Source organism: Phyllostomus hastatus, unplaced genomic scaffold (genome assembly GCF_019186645.2).
Source record: "Phyllostomus hastatus isolate PE091 unplaced genomic scaffold, TTU_PhHast_1.1 phas_contig_58, whole genome shotgun sequence".
Taxonomy (NCBI): domain Eukaryota; kingdom Metazoa; phylum Chordata; class Mammalia; order Chiroptera; family Phyllostomidae; genus Phyllostomus; species Phyllostomus hastatus.
The window spans coordinates 57,562,092-57,585,153 of record NW_025333916.1 but is presented as its reverse complement, the minus strand read 5'-3'; the positions used below and the strand labels follow the sequence as shown (position 1 = coordinate 57,585,153).

At 55.0% G+C, this 23,062-nt stretch overlaps 1 protein-coding gene across 2 annotated transcripts in view; it reads right to left on the bottom strand.

Annotated features, from left to right (window-relative positions):
• OSMR (oncostatin M receptor) overlaps positions 1-23,062 on the bottom strand; it is a 45,033-nt gene that overhangs the window by 4,952 nt on the left and 17,019 nt on the right. The window contains exons 3-16 of one of the 2 annotated variants that reach the window (XM_045848079.1): positions 22,737-22,909; positions 18,013-18,187; positions 15,748-16,023; positions 14,294-14,423; positions 13,426-13,577; positions 12,441-12,583; positions 12,012-12,165; positions 11,029-11,105; positions 9,119-9,341; positions 7,922-8,101; positions 6,884-6,988; positions 4,601-4,774; positions 3,532-3,699; positions 172-253 (exon numbers count right to left, since the gene is read on the bottom strand). In XM_045848079.1, coding sequence (XP_045704035.1) covers positions 172-253; positions 3,532-3,699; positions 4,601-4,774; positions 6,884-6,988; positions 7,922-8,101; positions 9,119-9,341; positions 11,029-11,105; positions 12,012-12,165; positions 12,441-12,583; positions 13,426-13,577; positions 14,294-14,423; positions 15,748-16,023; positions 18,013-18,187; positions 22,737-22,909 — 2,212 coding nt within the window. The remainder of the gene's footprint in view (positions 1-171; positions 254-3,531; positions 3,700-4,600; positions 4,775-6,883; positions 6,989-7,921; positions 8,102-9,118; positions 9,342-11,028; positions 11,106-12,011; positions 12,166-12,440; positions 12,584-13,425; positions 13,578-14,293; positions 14,424-15,747; positions 16,024-18,012; positions 18,188-22,736; positions 22,910-23,062) is intronic. The other variant, XM_045848080.1, reaches the window with a different exon arrangement.

The following is a 23,062-nucleotide window of genomic DNA, read 5'->3' as shown; positions in this document are numbered from 1 at the left end:
TGGATCCAAAAAGCAAAACTGTTTAAAACTTTCTCGCATGCTCCTCTAAGCCCCTCCGTCCTTTTCCTTCTAGCCCTAATCCTCCTCCTGGGCAGTGTGATTGGTTTTATCAAACTCCTGTCTGGATCCTTCTCTGGCCCCCTTCTCGGGTAACACTCCCCACGCACTTACCACCGACTCTTCAAGTAGCACAGGATCGCGATAACCACGAGGCCGGCGATCATGGGCAGAATGATTCGTATCAGCACGTGGGCTGCAGAAGGAAAGGGAAAGGATTTTTCAGGGGAGTGCTCTTTCTTCCCCAAAGGAAGAAAAAATAAGTTTAAGGACAAGTGTAACTTTGTACGTTTGTTATTTCTCAAAAGTCAACATATGCAAGATGCAGTAGGAGATCTGCCTACTGGAGAAGGCGGGGCATCTGATCAGTCACCACCGGCAACTGCTTGCCCGTGACACTGGTGACCAGCCCCATTACCTCTCCCAGTCATCGCTCCCAGTGGGTGCCCCGCCCAACCCCCCCCCCCCCGTGTCGGAAGTCCACCCTGCATTCTCGCCACGGCGTCACGGCATAACCCTCCCTCACTTGTGGCTCAGCCACGTGGCTTGGTTTGGCCGATGGGACGTGAGCAGTGAATGCCAGTAGCTGCTGTCGGTGTATTCATAGAGTTTCGCCTGCCCCCTTGCGTGCCTGGGATCCACCGTGACAACACTTTGCCCTGTGCCGCACAGTGTCACCACGTGGTGACACCTGACTAGTACCTCAGTTGGTTAGAGCATCGTCCAACACACCAAGGTTGCAGGTTCGATCCCTGGTCAGTGCACGTACAAGAACCAACCAATGAATGCATAAATAAGTGGGACAATGAATCGATGTGTCTCTCTCTCAAATCAATAAATTAAAAATGAGGAGAAAAAAAAAGACTTTGCCCCCAGCACCGCTGGCCCCTCAGCCTGAGCCCCAGACGGAAGCTGCACGAAACAAACCTGGACCTCACCACGCCAGGACCCTGCCTGGCCCCGCCAAGCCGTGAGCAGGAAAATGAATTTCTTTGTATTAATGAGATTTTGAGGTATTTTGTTACACATCAAAAATTGACTGATGCATCCTGACCGGCGTAGCTCAGTGGATTGAGCGTGGGCTGCAAACCAAAGCATCGCAGGTTCGATTCCCAATCAGGGCACATGCCTGGGTTGCAGGCCATGGCCCCCAGCAACTGCACATTGATGTTTCTCTCTCTCTCTCTCTCCCCCTCCCTTCCCTCTCTAAAAATATATAAAAGAAAATAAAATAAAAAATTAAAAAATCTGAAAAAAAATTGGCTGATGCGCCCCTTCTAGTGAAGCCTCCGATATAGACTTCTGGTTAGTCTCTGATACAGTCTCTAGTCCCTTCAACTTTTAGTTCCCAGGTAGGTCAACCAGCGCCTCACTTTCTCGGATGCCTGCCTTCCGGTTCGCACCGAGAGCAGGCTCCGCCCACAACCCGTCCAGCAGAGCTGCCAAACACCCTCTTCTACAAATGCAGACCGCACAGGGAGGGCTGAGAGGCTGATAGTCACTCACGGGCAGTAGATCCATGTGCCCACCCCCCACCCATGCCCTGGCCACAGCACTTGCTGTCCTGGAAGAAATGGGGTTTGATTTGGGAGGTGGGGGCGGGTGCTGCTGGAGTTTTGTAAGGGAGGGCAGGCCTGGGGAGATGGCCAAGCTGGGGTTGTCAGGCAGCATGGGGCTCTGGAGAGAAGGGCCCAGTGTGGGGGCAGGGGGCCAAGCACCTTGACAACTGGCCTCCAGTGAACCCTGGTGTCCAGGGAAGGGAAAGAAACCTCTGTCCGGACACCACTAAGGAACACCTTGTTCTCCAAGTCAGCACCTTTGACGACTACAGTTAGTTTTAAAATGTGGTCAAATTTGGACTTTCATCGTATGATTGAGAATAAGCCTGGAGACCTAGCCATAGTAGTTGCTGAACTTCAGAGTGGTTTGCTGAACTTTTTGTTGAAGTGTGATTATGCACACAGAAAGGTGCCTGTGAGGGTGCGGCTGGATGAATATTTGCAAACTGAACGCACCCACGTAACTCGTACCCCGGTAAAGAACACACACGCACCAGCTCCCCAGGAAGCCCCCCGGGACCCCTGCAGTCATCTCCCCTCCCGAGCCAACCACGGTCTGGTCTTCTAATGACACATGGTACCTGCCTCCTTCTGTCCCCTGCAAAGGGAACCAGACGGCAAGAGGCAGGTCCGTCTGGTCACTCAGCGTCACATTTGTGACTCCTCCAGACCGTTTTTGTGACTGTAGAATGTCACTCTCATCGCTGCAATTAGGCAGCAATTTATTTCCATTTTAAGAAGAATCAATATGGCCAAGGCCAAGGAGGTTTAGCACGAGTGAGGGAGATACATGAAATCAGAAAACATACTTGAGGTAATTGTATGTATCACGTATGTGTGCACCACACAGACACACACTCCTCCACCAGCCATGTAAACACCAAAGGTAGAAGAAAAACAACCTGGAAATGAGCGCTCAAATACTGCGAACCGCCGACTGACACCTTCCCCTGACGGTGCACGTTCGGGCCTCCGGCTCGGGGACCTGGGGCGGTGTTTCAGTGAGCAGCAGTGCGTGCCCCGGCTGCCGCGGCCCTGTCCCCGGTCAGGGCCCTCCGGGCCCGCAGGTGCACCTGATGACCCTGATCTGCCCCCACGGCCCCGCCTGCAGCCAAGGGACCCCCCCCACACACACACACTGGGACAGCAGGGAACTTCCGGCAGACATCTCTGGCGGGGACTCGTTTTTCACAGGGGACTGTCTTCAAAGACCACTTCCCGGGCGGGACCTGTGTGCTCCCCGGCGGACACCTACTTTCCTCCTTCCTCCGTCGGAATCTCTTTCCCACCCCTCCCCCACCTTCCGGTTTGTCGCAGCTCAGGGTTTACCTGGAGAATCTTATGTACCATGAGCCAGTTCCTACCTCTCTTCTTCCCTCCTCCTTTCTTCATCTTTCAGGCCAAAAGCATTTTGAAAACATGGATCTCTTTGTCTCACCCTTTCCCCACCAAATCTGCAAACACCGGGTTTGTGAACAGATAGTTTTTGCCCAACTGCACACCCCCAGAGGCAGTCAGGAAGCGATTCATTTGCCCAAGAGGGAACCAGCCAGACCACCTTCTCTGGATAGAGCCGCAGGGCTCTTCCCAAGCCAACACTGACTTTGCAGTCTGTGATTTTCAAACTACCCCGGGACTGAGTGCCAGAGAAGTGCCCCGGGGACCGGAGTGAGGCGGGAGGAAGGTTCGAGGCCACCCATCAGGCGGATTAGCCCCACTTGCATCTGCTTTGTGGAGTGCAAGTCTGCGCAACATTTTTTGTGAAACAGATTTTCATCTAGAGAGAGACGGACAGAGACAGAAAGAGAAGAAAAGCTTAAAAATTCCTGATCTAGACAAAGCCCACAGCAACGTGTGTGCCATCTGTCAGTGTGCAAGGAACGCTGAGGGGCGGTTTTGACTCGGGGAAACTCACAGCGCTCGTCCGGCATGGTGACCTTGGTGAAGGCGTCCAGCGCGCCTTCGCCAGCCCCGGTGTGCGGGATGACCGCGAACTCGTAGGAGGATTCCGGCTGGAGGCCTCCCACGACCAGCGTCTTCTGTTCCGGGTCGTTGATGTCATATTGGCAGCCTACTGAACGATCTGTCATTTAAAAAAAAAATTTATTGTGTTTTTTACAAGAAGAAACAAGTATTAAGAGCGTGAGAGAGACTTGTGAGTTGGGCATTACCACTCTTGTTGGCACAGCACTGTCAGCATGTTTAAACCAGCCAGAAATTAGATCGCAATTTCCTCACACCGGGAACACGGGTGACGTTTTCAGGAGATGGCCAGAAAAGGGAAACACCCACTAGGCAAGAGATGTTGACGACCCAGGGAGAGCCCGCAGTTCCGTGAGAAGTGGCCAGAGCATGCAATGTAAAAACACTTTCCACGGCCGCAGAGAACGAAGTGGCGGCTGCCAGAGGGGAGAGGGCCGGAGGACTGGGCGGAAGGGGGGAGGGATGGAGAAGCACAGACCAGAAGTTGCAAAATAGCCCCAGGGACGTGAAGTCCAGCACAGGGAATGGGAACACAGTCAGGGATACTGTAGTAACTCTGTGCGGTGTTGGGGAGTACTTGAATTATCGGGGGACCACTTCGTAAATTATATAAACGTCCAGCCACCGTGGTGTGCACTGGGAACCCATAGAAAATAATACTGGATGTCTACTGTAATTGAAAAATTAATCATTATACTAACTTTGAATAAGGCCAAAGGGAAACAGAAAAAGGAGTTAGCAAGAAAGTTCTAAGTGGCGGGTTTTCTGAAGGAGGTGATGGGACTTCAGGTGCTTCTGCAAAACCAGGCCCCGTGGCTTTTTAAGTAAGTTCAAATACCCACCCGCCATGCTGCCTACCTAGGAATTTGTGTAAGGACGCTGTTTGACCGTGAAAGCACGCAAGAACAGAATTCAGCCTGGACACAGCCCCACACAGGAGGCTTTCCCATGATTTCAAATAATGAGCTCTTCAAAGGGGTCGACAAACAAAAACACGTTACCTGGAAGGACCGTCTTTTGGAACTCTGGTTGGCACTGCTCTGCCTGGGACTTTAGGTAGACGCGGTACCCACGGATGAAACCAGGCTGGGAGTCCGTGGGGTAATCTTTCCAGCTCAGGGTGAAGGAGTGGGACGTCAGGTTATGCACGAGCACCTGAGGCGCGTCTGAAGGCACTGGGGAAGGAAGTTGGGTGAGAAGAGAATCATGGTTTGGAAACAGTCTCTGAGCGTTCATGTGAACTACCAGTATGACCACAGCCAACCCCAGAGGCCCCAGAGGGAGCTTGGGACAAGGTAAGGAATTTTATCTTTTTCTCAAGAAGATGTAGGCCTTGACATCATTTAGGAGAGCTGGGAGGAAGTTGAGCAATCTTCTGTTACTTTTTTATTGTTGTTATTTTTAATTCTCACCCAAAGACACATTTTTTGGTTGATTTTAGAGAGAGAGGAAGGGTGGGAGAAAAAGAGAGAGAGAAACATCAATGCAATAGGAAAACATTGATCAGTTGCCTTCCCTACACACTCGGATTTGAACCTGCAGCCTAGGTATGTGCCCTGACCAGGGATCGAACATGAAAACTTTCGGTGCATGGGATGATGCTCCGACCCCGAGAGCCACACGGCAGGGTGAGCGGTCCTCTTGTTCAAGCCTTGCCTTGAGCAGATGTCGAATGGAAGCCCAGAGAGACTCCGAGGCACAACAGAGCATGGAGGCTTCCTAGGAGCTCCTTCTGTTCCTAAGTGCTAAATGCAGTGGGCCCTTTAACAGCGTGGGTGTGAACTGCGCGGTGAACTTATATGAGGATTGTGATCATCCAGTAAACACACAGCGAGGCCTTCTGTATCCTTGGGTTTCTCATCTGCAGATTCCCAAGTAAAAATCGGAAACCACTGTTCCCTCCTCGTGGCTGGCTGAACCCACAGATGGGGAGTGCCAACCATGCGCACTGCTCCACACCACGTTACGTGTGCGGGACTTGAGCCGCCGTGGATTTTGGTATCTGCGGGGGGTCCTGGAGCATGTCTCCCGCAGACACAGAGGGGCCGCTGTACTTAAGTGTTGGGGGACTCCAGGTGCTACGTGGGTTTTTGACTGTGCGGGGATTGGCACCCCAACACTTGCGTTGTTCAAGGGTCCACTGTCGTGTTTGAGAGGAGACCTGACCCGAGAATGGACTGAGGTGGGGGCAAGGGCAGCAGGAGGAAGGCTGTTCAGCAGGAGGAAGGGTCATGTTCAGAGGCTGGCATGGACCTGAAGATCTCTGGTTCCCAGGCTGAAGTCACACAAAGTTATCCACGGGCCATTGCAACAACCCAGGAGCTTTGTCCTGGGCCTGTCTCACCCCATACATGTGGACGCTCGGTCTGGGCTCCCCGACACACGGCCCCTGCCTGTCTTAGACAGCGGCCACCACACAGAGAGCCCCCACCAGGGGCTGGGTCTGGCGAGTGCCAGGCGGTCGAGGGCCCGGGCTCCTGGTTGTCAGTGGGTGTGAGACCCTGGGCGCCAGGAAGGTGGCTAAACACCATGTGGAGGGTCAAACCCCTTCCAGGGCAGGTGGGGTCGCAATGGAATCTCTGGGGTGATTTCGCAGCATGCATCAAAAGTCCTAAACATTGTAGAGGAGATGAAAAACTGTTTAAGAAGCTCAAACCTTTTGATCGTAGGGTGTCCCTCTAGGACTTCATTCAAAAATGGTTACTGTGCACGTGAGCTGAGAAGTGGCTACAATGATGGTGATTCGGACAGGGCACAGGGGGGTGGCGCAAGCCAAAAGGAGATGTGGAGTAGTTGGGATTGCGCAGGACCGGAAGGTGGGTTTCATCGTTTTTCATCGAAAACCACTGTAATCATCCTAAAGGTCCAAAACAGGTGATCCGACCTATGCAAACCATGGGGCACTTTGCAGTGGTAAAAATGATACCATGAAACAACCTTCAGTGACCAAAGTCCAGCCGCAGAGAGTGAGGCCCCTTGCTCACCGGACGCAGCCTGTCTGTGCAGGGAAGGGAACGTCTGGACAAACATAAAATGTGAACTCTGGGTATTTGCCCTTGCGGGCTAAAATGGGCAAGGAGTTTGTCTCCTTTTGCATAAGGTTGATAAATTGTCTTCACTGAAACTGGTTTGTGTTAGTACGATTAAAAAATAATTTCTTAAGTACCCAGTTACCAAATAAACTGGACACTGAAAATGAGGAACGGCGTTGAAATCCTTCCTAATCCAAAACTAGGAGCCTTTCTGCATTGTCTCCGAGGACGGGTGGCCCACGGTCCGCTTACCCTCTTCCTGGGTGTACCCTGTCTTCTTCCCCAGCAGAAACGCCCTCCTTTGCGGGGAAATTCCGTAGATCCTGAAGTGGTATCGGACCCCTGGTCTAAAAGCACCTGCAGAGAAGAATCAACAGATTTTCAATAACGACACACAAAAAACATTCTTTGTACTTCCGGGAAGGAAAAGAAGGGAAACCGAATGTGTCCCCTCATTCATTTCCTTCTCGCGCGCAGTTCCACCAGACAGAAAACCAGGAGCAGGTCTCCTTGGACTCCAAATCCCCCTCCAGAGACGACCACGCCCCCTCTCTCGGCCCAAGAAAGCCAAAGGCCATGCCCAGAAGGCTTTGCCTCCCCTTCCTCACTTCCCCTGGCCCGTGAGCACCTCCGCGATCCCCCTGCAGCACCTGCCAGGCCAGGGCCGCTGCTCCAGCCAAGGGGGACCTCGCCTCCTGACTCCCCAAAAGCCCTCCAGGGGGCCTCTGCCACCCTCCGGACCCAGACGGTTCCCACACCTTTCTCTCGACCAGCAGATGGTGCCACCGAGCCCCCCACGCAAGCCACAAACCAAGGCTCCTCTTTGATTTTGCTATACAGCAGCCTTGAAATGACAAATCCAATGTGGAAGATAGGAGCCCAAGTTCTGTAGAACCCACTAAAATTGAGGGAGTAGAAAATCGACTCGCATCAGCGCTGTCCTAAACGCCTGCCAGATCCATGCACGTCTTCACTTTGCCCAGCTCTCAGGACAGCTGTTCGAACGTCCCTCTGCCACTCGCTCCAGAGCACTGGTTTAGAGCAACGCAGTGGTGAGGATCATGAAACCCCGTCCCAGCCTTGGGTCCGGCTATTCTCTGCCAAAGCCAATTTCAGGTCACATCTCAGGCCCCATCATGTGCCGAGTCTGAAATCCTAACACCCCTGCTGGACCGGCAACTTCAAAATTCCGAGTGTATCACAGAGCATCTTCGAGATGCTCCGGACACCCGAGCGGATGATGCTGCGAGGTGGCCGGGACACGATGGGACCGTGGGGGGTCCTTCTTACCTGAGTTGATGACCGCGCTCGTGCTGTTGGGGCCCAGGCGCCTCCACTGGAGACCACAGGGGGAGTCCCCGGGGCGGTCGCACCAGTCCACCACGTAGCCCACGACGTCTTCCCGTGGGGGCTTCCAAGTCAAGGAGAACCCCTGCTCCGTGGGTTCGACTCTCTCTTCTTCAACCCCTTCTGTGCGTCACAAACAGGGCAACGTGTCAGATTTAACTAAGCAGACATTTTGTGAAAGCATCTGGTGAAGAAGATAACCTTGAACCTGCAGTGCCACCACCAGGCAAGAGCCCCAGGACCTCCATCACCACAGGGGCTTTGGGAATGTTCTCCTGCTGCTCACGTCCAAGCAAACACTCCCGCCTGCCCATCAGACGCCCCTTGTCCTGACTCCCTGACACCCAGCCAGACCCCAGTACCTAACACAGCCCAGCAGACCACCGCCTGCAGGACCAATCTAGCCTCTGACACTTGTTTTTCTACGACCCTTGAGCTAAGAATGACTTTAAGATTTTTAAAGAGTTGTAAAGCAAAAAAAAGAAAACATACTGACTATATAACAAAAGCAGTAGGACCTGCAAAGCCTTGAATACTTCCTACCCGCCCTTTTACTGAAAAAGTTGCTGACACTTGACCTAGAACCGTATCTGCCGCTTGATCTGCTTTCAAACAGCTGTCTGTGGAACGGACGAGCAGTTCGGCTGAATTCCCCTGTTTAACCCTGGCTGCTCCTGAACTCACTACTGCTCCTCAGATGTTAGGTGCAGAAATGGAAGTGAGGACAAAAACCAGAAACAATTCGGACATGCACAGCCGCAGTGTGCGGGCATGAGCACGCTGCTTCTGCCCAAGGCTGCCGCCTCATCGTGTCGGACACACCAGGGTGGCTGTCGTGAGGTCTGGCCGTTGGAAAACAGGTGACAGGGTCTCCACGGACTACCAGTCCTACTAGCAGGCCCCCCTGGGCCTTGGGGGATGAGGGAGCCACCTCCTTCCAACTGCAGCTGACGTCTCATTCTCCCCACGCGGAGGAGGACTGCCCTCGGAAACCCACCGACACGCCTGGACCAAAGGGAAACACTTAACACTGCCTGCTAGCCAGACGTGTTGTCTCTCCAAGTCACCGTCCTCCCCACGTACCTCATCGCGTCCACAGCCCTTTCCCAGAGGATAGAAACAAAGCAGGACGTGACTCACTGTCTGCAGGGTCCCCGGAAATGACCATCACGGCGGCAGGAGAAGTGCCCACGCTGTTGTTAGCCGTGACGAGGATTCGGTGAGAACAGCCGTCCAGGGCCACTTCCGTGCCGCCGGCCAGAGCGGGGATGGAAAAGAGCTTCGAACCGGACGGTCCGTGTAGGTTTTCTACAACCACGTTGTAGAACAGAATCTCCCCATGGGCATGCGATTTGGAGAGTGGCTGAGAAAATAGTGAGAGCCGTTTCAAAATGAGCTTGTCTCTGGAAACAGTTTGCACAGTTACTTGGTCACCTTTTCTGTCCCTCACATGTGCACGCGTGCATGCACACACACACACACACACACACACACACACAGCACATTAAAACAGTTTACTGTAGAAAATAACCACCTCTGCCAAGCGTGGCCTCAGGCCGTCTTCTGTAAAGTGGAGTAGCCAGCAGGCTGCTGAGGAATGTGTCCCGCCCCCGCGGCGCCCCCCCGCCCCGTCTGTCACAGAAGAGTGACCGAGTCAAGAATGGAGAGAACTGTGGGGGCGGGGGGGGGGGGCTCTCTAGCCTAGCATGAAAAGCATGAACCCCAGCTGAGGGCCCAACAACCCCTGTTCCCACCCCCTCCAACCTCGAACCCCCCTACCCAGAGCCCACGCTGCCCCCCACCCCCCGCTAGAGGACCCTCCAGGTTGTGGAGAATGCCCTGCTCACACAGACTCAGCCCCCTCCCAGGGTCTTTCCCTGGGGCCCCCCCACCCAAGGACAGAGGATGTCTGCCCCCCCGAAGCCACAAGATCGGGCTGGGAATGGCCATTCGCTCAGGTGTGCACAGAACACACGCATACAGACTGGCATGTCCACACGTGTGCACACGGGGCTTCTTGCGAGAGCCAGAGTGGAGGTGGGTGGGAAGGAAGCGGGGTGGGTGGTGGCCGGGGGCCAGCTCCCCCAGTGCGACATGTTGTGGTGTCGGACGCTGAGGACCTCGGAGTTCTGAACCACAGCTGGCCCCCAGGGGCTGTGAAGGCGCATCCATCACGGTCAAAGGACACCATGTGGTTTACAGTACAGTTCCTTAGCTTGACTCCTGACTTTTCGTGACAAATACCATGACTGTTCAAATGACCATACTTTTAAATAAGTGCTTCTCCAGTTACACCCGCGAGACAGTGGAGGGGTGACCCTGGACTCCAGCTCGGCCAAAAGCACTCCACTGAGGCCTGCCCGTGACGCCTGGCTTTCAGCAAAGTTCCGCGGTGGAAATGACCTAACCACATCCTCAAAGGAATGCACACAGTAACATCCTTTTTTAACATCATGTTCTGCAAAACAGTTATTTCATCAATGAAATGGTAACTAGCATATACCTGCACTTTGTTTTACAGGCCCTGTGGGTGGTCCACGCACCGTGGGAAACATCTCGTGGCCACCCCGGGACCCCCCGCCGCCCGATGACACCGATGGGACAGCTGACCGCATCCCCACCCTGGGGGCCCTGGGGAGCCAACTTCTCCGTGCCGGCGACCCCTCGTGCACGAGCCCCTTCCAGAGATCGCCGCCCGCTTGATCTGGCGCCGAGTTCAGTGCTCGATTCTCTGCCGTGGAGGCTCGAGAACCTGGCATTCGAGGCCTGATTCCTCTCGCGCCCTGGGCTCTGGACAGTCCCGAGGAGGACACAGGTTCTAACAAAGAACTGGCCGCCCGGGCAGTGGGCTGCCAGGAACGAGCCGGGCATGCGGTCACCTCGTGGGTGTGCAGTGGGGCCCTCCCCTGGGGGAGCCATTCGCCGTCGTCGTCGTCATGGGGAGGTCCCTCCCTAAGAGCCCTGGGTCGGAAGACAGCACCCACACCCACTCGTTTTGCAGTGGAAGACAGGGCCACGCCAGCCCGCCGCTCCAGATCCGTGCATCTTACCTTCCAGAACAGAGTCACGTTACAAGATCCCAGCGCCGACTTCACGTCCCTCCACACGTCGGGAGCCTCGGAGGGAGCTGAAAGTAGCCAAGGCAAGTTCCTGGGTCGCAGTGAGCAAGCAGAGCCGCGCACCCCAGCTTCCGGTCCGGTCAGCGAAGTGGCGGTGACTGCCCTCGCCGCCGGCTTCTCACCTTGACACTCTGTGACTTTTCTACCCAGTATTATTATTATATTATTATTATTATTATTATTATTATTATTTCTCTGCCACTCATCAACTTGGCAAACTAGGCAAGTGTCTGTGGGCCCAAGTTGCTTCATCAGTAAACTGGGCAATGGTAATACTTCATTGCCTTGCAGTAGGGCTGGGCCACCTGATCTGCTGAGGCCTGGCTGAGCTCTGAGACATAGACATTTGGGAGAAAAGCTCTCTGTTCTGTCGACACTGAGGAAGCGACCCCTGGGAGCACGACAGAAAGGGCTCACAGCTCGCTGTTGCTGAACAGGGGACCTGCCAGCACTGACTGGGCTTCCAAACACCGCTGCCTTCCCAGACTTGGCCCACAGCTGTCTGGCCTGAGACCAGTGCTTCCCTCGGCTCAGACACGCTTCTGTCTGTGCCCCAGGCCCGAGTTAAAAGTCTACGCTGATTTGCACAGCCGTGGACCCAGCAGGAATCCAGCGATGCCCGGAGCTTAGAAGCCACTTTGGCAAAACCCAAGATCAGAGAGGTGACAATAGAGTAGAAATCACACTGACGGCAAATGTTTGCAGTGGATGCCTTCCCCCTCACATCTCATTAATCATTTTATTCTGGTTTTTTTTTGTTTAATTTTTTAAAAAACTTTTCAAGACAGCCCCTAGCCGCTTTTGTAACAGTTTGCCCTCAGCTATTGGCACAACCAGGAGTTCTCAGAGAAGCTGGCCGGCCCCCCGGGAGTCAGCCGAGGTCCCCGAGTGAACGGCCAGGAGTTTCCACGCACCAGCTGCGAGTGTCCTGAAGTTCCAGCCCGTCCAGCCGCTCCACTTCCAGAAGTGCTCGGCCGCCGCGCAGCGGACGCGGGCCGTGTATTCCGTGGCCGGCTGCAGCTCGCTGAAGGGACACTGCCCGTCCTTCTCAACGGAAACGTTGTGCTGCTTGATAAAGAAAGACAGAAGTCCCAGTGAGCGCACTCTACCGTGGAGCCAAATCACAGCACAGCACCTCCGGATGCGGGGGAAGACGACTTCTTTGCGAGGAAATATCTCTGAGGCCGCCTTCCCAACTCTTAACGTCTGGGACGTGCCCCGCCTAAAACCCACCCCAGCTGAACCCACACGGAAATAAGGGTTTAGAGGGATTTGATTCCTCAGTCTCTCTGTTCAGGACACACAGGGATGCTTGGGAATAGAACAGTAAGCAGTCTGCTTACTTGTATCACTTTTCCTTCACCGTGGAGTTCAACCTGACACAGGTATGTGAAATGATCCCAGACGGAGTGCACCTTCCAGGTCACGGTGGCACCTGTGGCACTGACGCTTTCTAGGCGCATAGAAAAGGGGTCCATGGGGCGAACTGCCAAAGGGAGAAGAGGAAGGAGAAGGAGACAAAGTAAAAAACAAAAATTCAAGCATAGATCCAAAAGACTTTGGTAAAAGTCAGCAGCTCATTTCCTCCTTTACTCATTCGATAAGCATGGTTTTGTTTATTTTTGAGAAAATGGCCAACAAAACCAGACTCACAGCCAGGATGGAGTCAGCCGACTCCAGCCTTTCTCTCTCCCTGATTACGTTTGGAACTCGGAACGAAACACAAAGAGAAACACAAAGAGAAACCCCCGGAGGACTCTTGCAGTGAAATACGTCGGGCAGGTGGTGGAGGGGCGCCCGAACTTGGAGAAGCTGCCCCCGGGGAGGAGAAAACAGCACCCAGAGTCTAACCAAAGGGAGAGACCAGAATTAGCAGCAGTTCTGAACTGACCTCCTTCTTTCCCCCCTGACACTTGGCACAGGAGTGCAAGCGAGTGTCAGAACGGGGAGACTAAGGAAGTCCCGCAGTTCCGGCCGGAGGGACGAAAGCGGAGCTGCAGAAGAGTGAAAAGCACCGGGCGATCATGGAGAAAGAAGTTGGAGCCTGGGACCGCGAGTCCACCACGCTGCCTGTGAACGCCTGTGCTCACCGCCCAGCTGTGCCTGTGTGGACCTTAATCATGGGTACCGAGGCCCTCAGGTCCCAGCTCACACGCTACTGCCCAGGGCCCAGCCTGTCTCCTGGAGGGATGGGGACGGATCCGAAAACCGCTGCGAAGACGTTGAAAACAGAACCGGCCTCGGAACCACAGCTGGCAAAAGGCGGGTTGGCGTGTGCTGCTCGCCAGGCGAACCGTCCCTCTCGGGTCTGAACGCCAAGTCTCTCACCTCGATGAGCCAGGTCGAAAACAATATTGACGCTTCTCTTCCTTAAGGAGTTTTCAGCCACGAGTGTGAAGTTGTAGGTTTCCTGGGAGCCTGGAGCTACTTGCCAAACACACGAGTCTTTGTGTTTACACGATTTGTTTTCCCCAGAAAATCTAAAACAAAAACAAAACAAAAGTTTCAGGGTTAACACTTTTGTCAGCGCAGATGTGTATCCCTGTCTCCCTCGGGGACCCCTGGGGACCCTCGGGACGTTAGAACTGTGCTCTGCACGAGACCCAGCCCTCGCCGGCAGGGACGGCGCTGCTCCAACGAGTTCGGTTCACGAGGTTAAATCCGGAATGATGAGCCACCGACTCCCCCTTGCGGGTGGTGAGAACGCTCCTTCGCTGACTTTGGATACCCTTAAAAAGTTAGAAACTAAAGACTCAGATGGGACTATTAATTAAAAGATGAGGCCCTGGCTGGCGTAGCTCAGTGGATTAAGCGCAGGCTGTGAACCAAAGTGTCACAGGTTCGATTCCCAGTCAGGGCACATGCCTGGGTTGCAGGCCATGACCCCCAGCAACCGCACATTGATGTTTCTCTCTCTCTCTTTCTCCCTCCCCTCCCTCTCTAAAAATAAATAAATAAAATCTTAAAAAAAAAGATGAAAATATGTTCATCAGGATGAACCATTTTCATGCCACATTTCCCTTCAGCGAAGCTCAGCGAGGGTGTGTGACCCGCTAAGGAGGTCCTGGTGCTGGCAGGGTGGTCTTAAAATAGGTGTTTGCATTTCATGCAACATCTGAATGTGGCCTTGGGTAGGTTGTCACGAGCACCTCAGACAAGGAGGACTCTGTCAACGATGGGACCAGAGCTGACTCACGCTTCAAATAACGTGTAGCGTTGGGAGCGGTAGTTGGGCAGGTCGGTGTCAGTCCCGGGGTCCCAAGTGCAGGTCAAAGTCTTGAAGTCCCGAGTCTCACAAGAAAGATCCTTGGGCTCCTCAAGTACTTCTGTTCGTAGAAAGAAAAAAAAAACAAAAACAAATGAAAGACCTCGTTAAATCAAAAACAAAGAAAACGGGAAGCTCTCTACAGGGTCCGGAGCAACAGAGTGACCCCGAACAATAAAAGGATCATTAGATGGATCCCTTCCCTTTACAGGTTCGCAGTCCCAGAAGGTCACGTTTCAGATGCCGCATCACTGCGGCCCCTGTCCTTCCTCCTCCTGTGCTTTTCTGGGTGTCCTGGGGGCGGGGGGGGGGGCGGTGTTGTGCACAGCCAGCACTGACAGTGCTGGATGGGGGTTGCACCCCCAGCACCTGCTAGAAGGCACTCAACAAGCACGGCTCAAACCCAGACCCCGTGCGTGAAAGAAGGAAAGAACAAAGTTGGTGTTGCCTGGAGCCTCATGCTGTGTGCTGTGGCTCAATGAGAGCCCGGAGTCCTGCTCGGGCTGCCAGCAGCCGGTCAGATTGGGGGAACCTGCCAAATTCAGCAGCCCAGAGCCGAGAGGTCCAAGGAGTGGGGCAGACCTCCGACTCCTCGGAGTCCCTTGAGATCCTTGGAGGCCATTCCAAGGAGCACAGCTAAACTGAGTGCCCCGGAGCCTGGAGATGCCCTTTGCCAGGGAAGCAGTGAGGGCGGAACCGTAGATTCCGCTCTAAAGTGCAGGGAAGGGCCACCTCAAGACAGAGCACGGGGGGCCACTGGCATGTGCCCACAGACCGACATAAAGCAGAAAGTGACCCTGCTCCACCACGGCCACCAGTGGGGCTTTGGAACACTCACTGCTGGGCGCCTGCCCCCTGCAGCGATCCGGGCAGGGCCAGGCCCGGTCCAGGTCCACGTTCATTAATCCTCACGACAAACGTCACCATCCCCCTCTCTCCCAGAGGCAGACACCAGCTCAGAGAGGCTGGGGAGCTTGGCCGAGATGGCACACCCAGCACGGGAAGCAGACTCACCCCGGGGCCCAGAACCAGAGACCAGGCTGCCTCCCAGCCGCCTGGGAGCCAACAGCCCTGCCCTCCCCCTCCAGCCTGCGCTCCCAGCAGCAGGGCCAAGGCAAAGCAGGCATTTCCGGGCCCTGCCCTGAACTTTCTCCCCTTGAGCACCCCTGGTTTCTAGGAATGCACCGGTCAGCAAGGACAAGAAAACAACAGGAAATCCTGCTCCTGTCGCTCTCGAGTGTCTTTTCCCGCGTCTCTGCTGCAAGACGTAGGAAATCAGAGGAAACCGAGGCCGTGTGCATGGGAACGTTTGTCTTCTGGCAAAGCAAGACTCCGCTGACTCCTTAAGAAATGGGACGGAGGGCCCAGAGAGGGAGCATACTCACTCGAGACCCAGAGAACGGAGCCCTGTATTGTGTGTGTCTGCTTCATCTCACAAAAGAAATTCGTCCCCGTCTTCCTAATGAAAGGGACGTTGTTCAAGGTGATCACAGAAACGTTTGGACCGAGCTGTTCTCCGCGTATCGGTACACCTTCCAAAGAACAGGACACGTTGTTTTCGTGGCTCCTGGACACGTAACAGATGGTGACGTTGGAACCTTCTTCCACCAGCTTCTCTCCGGGGAAAACGAACAGCAGGCCAGGTCCCAGCGACTTCTGTGCTACGAGAGAAGACCAGACGACTCGGTCGGAAAGTCGCTCAAAATCCAAGCCAGCCCCCTCCCGCCTCACTCTCAACAGGTAACCTCGGCTTCTCCTGCCTTCTGGAGGCCAGCGGAGCCCAGGTTTCTCCAGCGCACCTGTAATAACTGCTGATGCACGCACACAAATCAGTCCTCTGCCCTCACCACTGCCGCTGCTGCCCCCAGGCCGGGACATTTCCAGCGCCGTGACCCCTGAGGGCTGCTGTACCCGGGTGGGGGCTTCCGACAGCGGAAGCCACGTGGGGGAGGCCCGGTCTTAGGTGGCGCGTCCGTCATCTCACGGCATCCTTACCCCTCACAACCACGGGACAGGGAGCACTGAGCCCAAGTTCGCTCAAGTGGCAAAGCCACGGTCACTCACGCGGGGTCCGGCCAGCTCCAAAGCCCCACGTCCCGCGTCATCTCTAAATTGTCCTGTGAGTCGCGTCCCCTCCCACTTCCCAGACACACCAGCCGCTCCGGGGTCTCCCTGTGCTCCAGCCGCTCCCGCTGTGCTGCCCCCTGGCACACGCACAGGCCTCCGGTCTCCGCAAGGTCACCGTCCTCCCCGCCCCCCACCCCCGCCCGCGTGCCTCCTGCCAGCCACCCCCCCCCCCGGGAGCTGCTCCGCTCCCACCGCCCCACGCAGTCAGCCCCCCCTGCAGAGTGGCCTGGGCCCGGGATCCTTGTTTAAGTTCCCCGGGGGATTCTAACGTGTGGCCGGGGCAGAGGACCAGTGCTTTGCGGGGCGGGAAGAACCGGGTTTCCCACTTATTCCTGAGCTGCTCTGGAGATCACAGTCCTGAGAAGTGGGGGTCTATGATATCAAAACCGGTGTGCTGCTAAGGAAGCTGCTCGCTCTTTCTCAGTAGGGTCTTTTCAGCCTCGGCTGTGCCTGGGGGCGTGTCCCTCCTTCGGCGGTAGGGGGCGCTGCGGGGAGCGGGGCCTTGGCAGGGTCCGACCTGCCGCACCGTTAGCCGGCTGCTGGCCTCGCCTGGGTTCTCTAACCTGTCTGTGACTCAGTTTCCTCCTCTGTGAAGTGGGAATGAGAATACCACATATTTCACTGGGCAGATGTGAGGACTAAGTTAAGACGCGTAGTGTTTAAAAGAGGAACTAGAATGTAGACTTCATTCTCTTATTTAGTGTTAAACCGATTCCCAAGGCCCCTTGTGGGTAAATGTGTTATCAGTTGACCTTATAAACTGGCATAAACACTTGACAAAGACGCAGTTCTGCTGGCGGGAGTTCCCGATACCCTGGTGGGGTCTGTAGTGAGAGGAGCCACTCCTGTTGCTCGAGGACTGGCCTGCCTACCGCTTAGCTGGAGTGTGGGAAATGGTGGCACACCCATTCTAAATTTTAATTGCAACGAAATGAAATCATCAAAGTTGACATATTTAACATGGGTGTACCCATAAGCTCATTACTCAAACTAAACCTTCACCCCCCTTCTGTCTACATTAAGGATACTGGCAAACTAAGCAAGGGGCCAATGCCGGCCCACCCTCTGTTTTTGTCAATAAAGTTTTATTGGAACACCACCCCGGCATTCATTTATGACTGCTTCAAGAACACAAGGTCAGAGTTGCATGGTCATAACGGAGCTTGCAGCCTGTGCTCCAGCTGCGTACACATTTTGCATGTTATTCTAATAAAAATGTATGTTGAACTTGTATTCTGCCTGGTTCACTTAGCGCTCTGTAATAAACAGGCTTTGCACATTTGGAAAACAGATAATAATCATCTGAATTTGCATAATTATTTCAACTAATAAACTCAGAGGCTAAACCTCAAAAGTCTCCCTCCGGGTGCCCAGTCTCACTCCCCCACCTTTTAGCTGTAAAGGGAGCCGAAGGAAATGAGTGCTGGTGTCCACTGCATCCCCCGAAGGGGCCACCACGATTGGACCGCTGACCCCCAAGTACCTGTTTCAGCCTTTCACTCACTCAGCACCTCACTTCTTACCATCGACTTCCTCCCACGAGGTCCAGTTGCTCCAGGGCCTCGGCCCGGGGGTCCCAGCTTCCTCCTCCACCGTCCCCCTCAGTCTTACGAAATGTGTCGCGCACTCCAAAGGGAGCTCGGAGTCCCACCTCCAGTGCAGCACCTGCTTCCATGCCACAGTGGTGCTGTAATTCTCCTAGAAATGAAGAGAAAAACTTGAGAACACAGCCATGCTGTGCTGGAAAATGGCTTGCCTGGACTCATCCCACTGCAACTCCATGATATAAGCAAGCCTGGCCCCTGCCGCCCAGGCAGCTCCCCAGGCAGCTCCCCACGCTCTGACGTCCCAGCAGCAAACCAGCCAGAGCCTCGCGCTTCTCAGAAATGCGGCTCCCACCCGCTCCAGCCCTCCAAGGGCAGCGGGTTCCCGTGGAGCAGGTGACGGACATGGAAGCAACTCAAGTCGTGGGGGACGAGGTCAGAGATGGAAGAAGGTGCTCACGGCGCTGGTCACGTAGGACCTGCTAAGAAAATCTTCTAGATTTAGAGAACCAAGAATCAAGAGCCGAATGGATTTGGTCCTCTGGCACAGCTCCGCGTCTTCATCTGAGACACTGGAACTTTTGTTCCGTAATTAGTGAGCTTCAGAAGCTCCTCCGCAGCTCGCCCTGCCCTTCAGGGGAACCCGCAGTCTGACTCCAGCCCACCTCTCCCTCCAGGAACCTTCTTCTGGACACGGAGTTCCACCCCACACTTCTGGAATAATGTGTTTTTCCACCTCTGCATGTGCTCCCACAGTGTCCCCCGCTCTCCCGCCGCGTGGGGAATCGGTCCCATCCTTCCAGCCCAGGTCACACCCCTTCTCCCTCCTGAGGCCTCGCTTGCTCTTTGCTCCGGTCTCCTCCCACCCCCACCTCTCCTGGAGCCGTCAGTGTCTCAGGTGCAGCCGCTGACGTTTCATCTGTGGGTGTGTTCCTGACTCGAGCGTGGCCCCAAGAGAGCAGGGACTGAGCTTCCCTCTTCTTCACATCCATCCCCACAACTCCAGCCACCCGTGGGCCCCAGTGGGACCCCCAGGACGCCTGCTCTCTGGTCCCACAGCTGGGAGACGGTGACAGCTAACCCCTTGCACTCCCTGGCGAAAAATGAGGCTGCATCCACATCTTGAAAGACCGATGGCACCTCCTACGGTGGAGAGGATGAGGCAATGCACAGGTCTCACGCAGCCCAGAGGTGGCAGGCTTGGGGGCCTCCCTCCACGGGAGCCCTCCCCCTGCGCAGGGTGCTGACCTTAAACACAGCCCTGGAGTGAGGACACCGCAGGCGCCCAGGCGGCGCCTGGTCCTGCACGTCCTCTGCACGGAACTCCGGTTTCCAAATCATTTCCATTTCATGTCAGTGCATGGCATTACTTTGTTTCTAGTGTATAAAACACACTTTGTTAACTACAAGTTTAGGGGTCCTGATCCATGCCACGTTCACTACTTAATCTGGCAATTTCAAGTACAATTTTGCCTACATACTGTTTAATTTAAGCGCCAATACAAAAAAAAAGAAAGAAAACGAACAATATCAATAGTGGTGACCGTTCTACAATACCAACAAGCCGCAAACTGGATCTCAGCTTCGACGTCTCTCTCAAATCTGGCCGCCTCAGTCCCCACTGTCCCCACCCACTCCAGGCACCTCGCCTCTCTGGCCGCTCGTCACCTTCTCCCGTTCACCCACCTGTGGTCCACCGTGCAGGTGGAGTACGCCTTTTCAACACTCCGGAGCAGATCCCGTCCCTCCCCATCGTTGACTGATCTCGGATAAAAACCTATTTGGGCTCAAACAGCCCTCCCCGCAGTGGCTGGAGGTCAGGCCAAGCCCCAACCTCTCAGGCCCTTGCCAGCGCCCTGCACCCCGCCTCACAGGGTGAGGGTGCCCCTGCTTGTGCGTTTGTCTCTTCGCAGACCCCAGCCTTGAACTACACGGGGACTGGGCCTGCGGTCTAAAACCGCGCGCTGAATGACTTCCTCCGCGCACTCAGCACAGCGGCTCCGTCTCTCCCGGACACGATTCGTGTGCATTCGCTCTCACTACAGCTCGTGCTTTGTGGTGTGTATATAGGCCTTGCAGTGGAGGAGATAAAACTTTCCTGAACGCATCCACTCAGTGAGAAAAAAATGTGCTGAGTTGTGTCTGGGCTGCTAAGTGGCAAGTTTAACTGGTACTGGCAGACACAGATGTACACTGAGGTCACTGAGTTGGTCTGGGGGCTGGGGGCGAGAGCTCAGGCCTGGCTGACCACGCTGCAGGCCCCACCCCGCTCAGCGGTCCCTCGCCTCTGCCTTCCTCTGCCACCGACTGCCTCTCCCCCCTTCTCCTGCCTCTTCCCAGCCAGAGAGGCCGAGGGTGAACGGGCCCAGGGTGAGACTGAGGATGGAGCAGCCGTCAGTGGGGGATCTTAGTGGCAGCGGCATCCGGGAGGCGGCCCAGGGTCCCTGTCCCTCTGCAGCACCTGGGTCTTCCTCTGGGGACACAGTCACCCGGGGCATGAGCGTAGAGGGCTGCCCCTTCTCTGCATGTGCAGAGGCCCTTGTCAGGCTTGCGCTACGGGGTGCTGCCCCTCGAAAGGGAGCTTATGGTCTCCCAGAGGTGACCAACCCGCAGCCCAGGATGGCTCTGAATGTGGCTCAACACAAAATTGTAAGCTTATTTAAAGTATTATGAGATTTTTTGTGTGATTACATGTCGTAGTGTATTTAATGGGTGGCCCAAGGTGACTCTTCTGCTTCCAGTGTGGCCCAGAGATGCCGAAAGGTTGGACACCCCTGGCTCTACACAGAAGGGACCCCTCTCTGCTGGCTGCTTCTCCCTGGGGGCGCCCTTACGTCTCTCCCACCTTCAGGCCTGAGAGGTTCAGATGAGGGCTTCCCATGGCATCACCTGACATGGGGCCACCGGTGACCAGGCAGGCCCTCTGTGGCCCTCGTCCCTGTGTGGGCGTGGGGTGCAGGGTGCCCTGGCTCCACCCCTGGGGCAGCACAGCCAGCCCCTCTGAACCTTGCCTTTCTTCTTTGGGGGTGTCAGGGGGGCCATCAGGCAGGGCTGGGAGTTACAGGGACAATACCACGGACCAGGCAAAGCTCTGCTCCCAAAGACCGTGAGCCTTGGTGGGTTACAGAAGTAGGTTCTTTCCCTTGAAAGGGGAACCGGTACGTGACTCAAAGGTGAAAACAGACACAAACAGCCTCCTGTTAGAGAAATAAAAAAATGGAACCGACTCGGTCTGGGGCTGCCATTATTTCCTCTAACGTGATGGCAGAAAGAAGCGTCTTTCAGAGAAATACAGAACGGGACCCCAGGGTCTGAGGTGGACGTCACCTTCACCAATGGCATTAGGTGCTGGTTTTCCATAAGTCCCTCCAGCGCCTCCCTCAAATTTCTTTTCCTTAAACCGTTCTTGGCCTCGGCGTGACCTTCGTTCAAGTCTTTTACCAGGTCCAAGTCAACAACCAGTGTATCCATCAGAAACACGCAAAAAAAGTTACAAGAAGACAAACGTCGTTTGCATGCGGTGGAATGGCGGCGGGGGGACGCGCTGGTGTTGGGAGGTGCCCAGCTGTCCGCAGACAGCACTGGGGTCTAAAGTCAGGACCCCGAACAGCTCCCGTTGCGGGGAGCTGCCCTGGAGGCGCGGAGTTACAGCCCTGCTGTCAATCCTGAGCCGACGGAGCCAGAATTATATTTGACTGGGCCACCCCTTGGTCCTCAAACGCAAGAGCGAATGTGGAAAGTGACTGGAGGCTTTAAAACCAGTGGCCTTTATGGTTAACTCGAGGAGCTAAGCTTCTGCACCCCTGGGCCCCCGCTTCCACAGCCTGACAGAAGGGTGGCCCCCCACTGGGCGAACGGAGGTTCCCGGGCAATGACACATCGCTGCTGCGTTTGCCCCTCCTCCAGGCACCTCCTCCGTCCCCCTTCGGTGAGAACCCAACCCGCCGTCCTCAGCATCCCGCCGCCATGAGGGAGCAGCGTGCACGTGTGGGTCCCTAAGGCCCTCCCAGACCGCACGTGGTCATGGCAAGAAGCCACCATCGTGTCCCCGTGCTCCAGATGAGGAAGCATCGGGGGAAACACCGGGACCGGAACCAAGACAAGTGAAAGCTGGATCAGATATCTCAAAGGCAAAAGGGTGTGAGGCCAGGATTCTCTTCATTTAGTTCAGGATACAGAGAGCCACCGGTGATGCAGCCAAGGGCTCCGTGGAGCAGCTCTCTGCCGCCGGGACACAGGGTGCCAGAACTCCCTTTTCCTGGCCTTCCGCAGCGGTGTGAGCAAGCCGCTGACTGGAAGCCACGCCGCGGAGAGGAATGTTGCTGAGCTAGTATATCCTATTGGGACAACATCTGGTGGGCCAGGAAGGAGGAAGGAAGGGGAGTAAGGTGGCTGACCTTCATGGGTTTGGGGAGTCGGCACTCACTAGGACAGACCCGACAGCCCCCTCCTCAGGGGCCGAGCAGAACCAAAGAGATGATGTATTCACCTAGCGCCTCCCATCCGACCTGCCAGACCAAACTTGCCAAGTTCCTTGGTCCCAGGTCCTCTTCGCCAAAAACACAGAAACGCAATTGCTCGGGAAGACTTGTGAGCTGCTAAAACGTTTCTATGCTGGGGTGTTTCTGTCTGTTAGAGAAGATGAATCACGGCACCAGAAAGGGGTTTTATAACATAGAGATCCATCCAAAAAAAATACTTACCACCCAGATGACATCGAATGTGGTCATTCTACTGATCTGTATCTGAAAAACCATTTTTAATTCCTCGTGATACGCAAGGCCGTGGACACTCCATTGTACATGCACACTCTGCTGTGAAGTGTTGATGGAGACTTTCAGTGACTCGGGAGTCAACGTTGAAGCCTCGGGCAGGGCTGCAAGACCAACATGAGATATCAAATAACAATGCAGTGCGATTGAATAGCCACAGGGCATTACTGTTCAATATCATCATCGTTTAGCTTTGAAAAACACTGATCCTGTGAGCATCCTCCAATCAGACACCTTGAAAAGCTGGCAGGGAATTT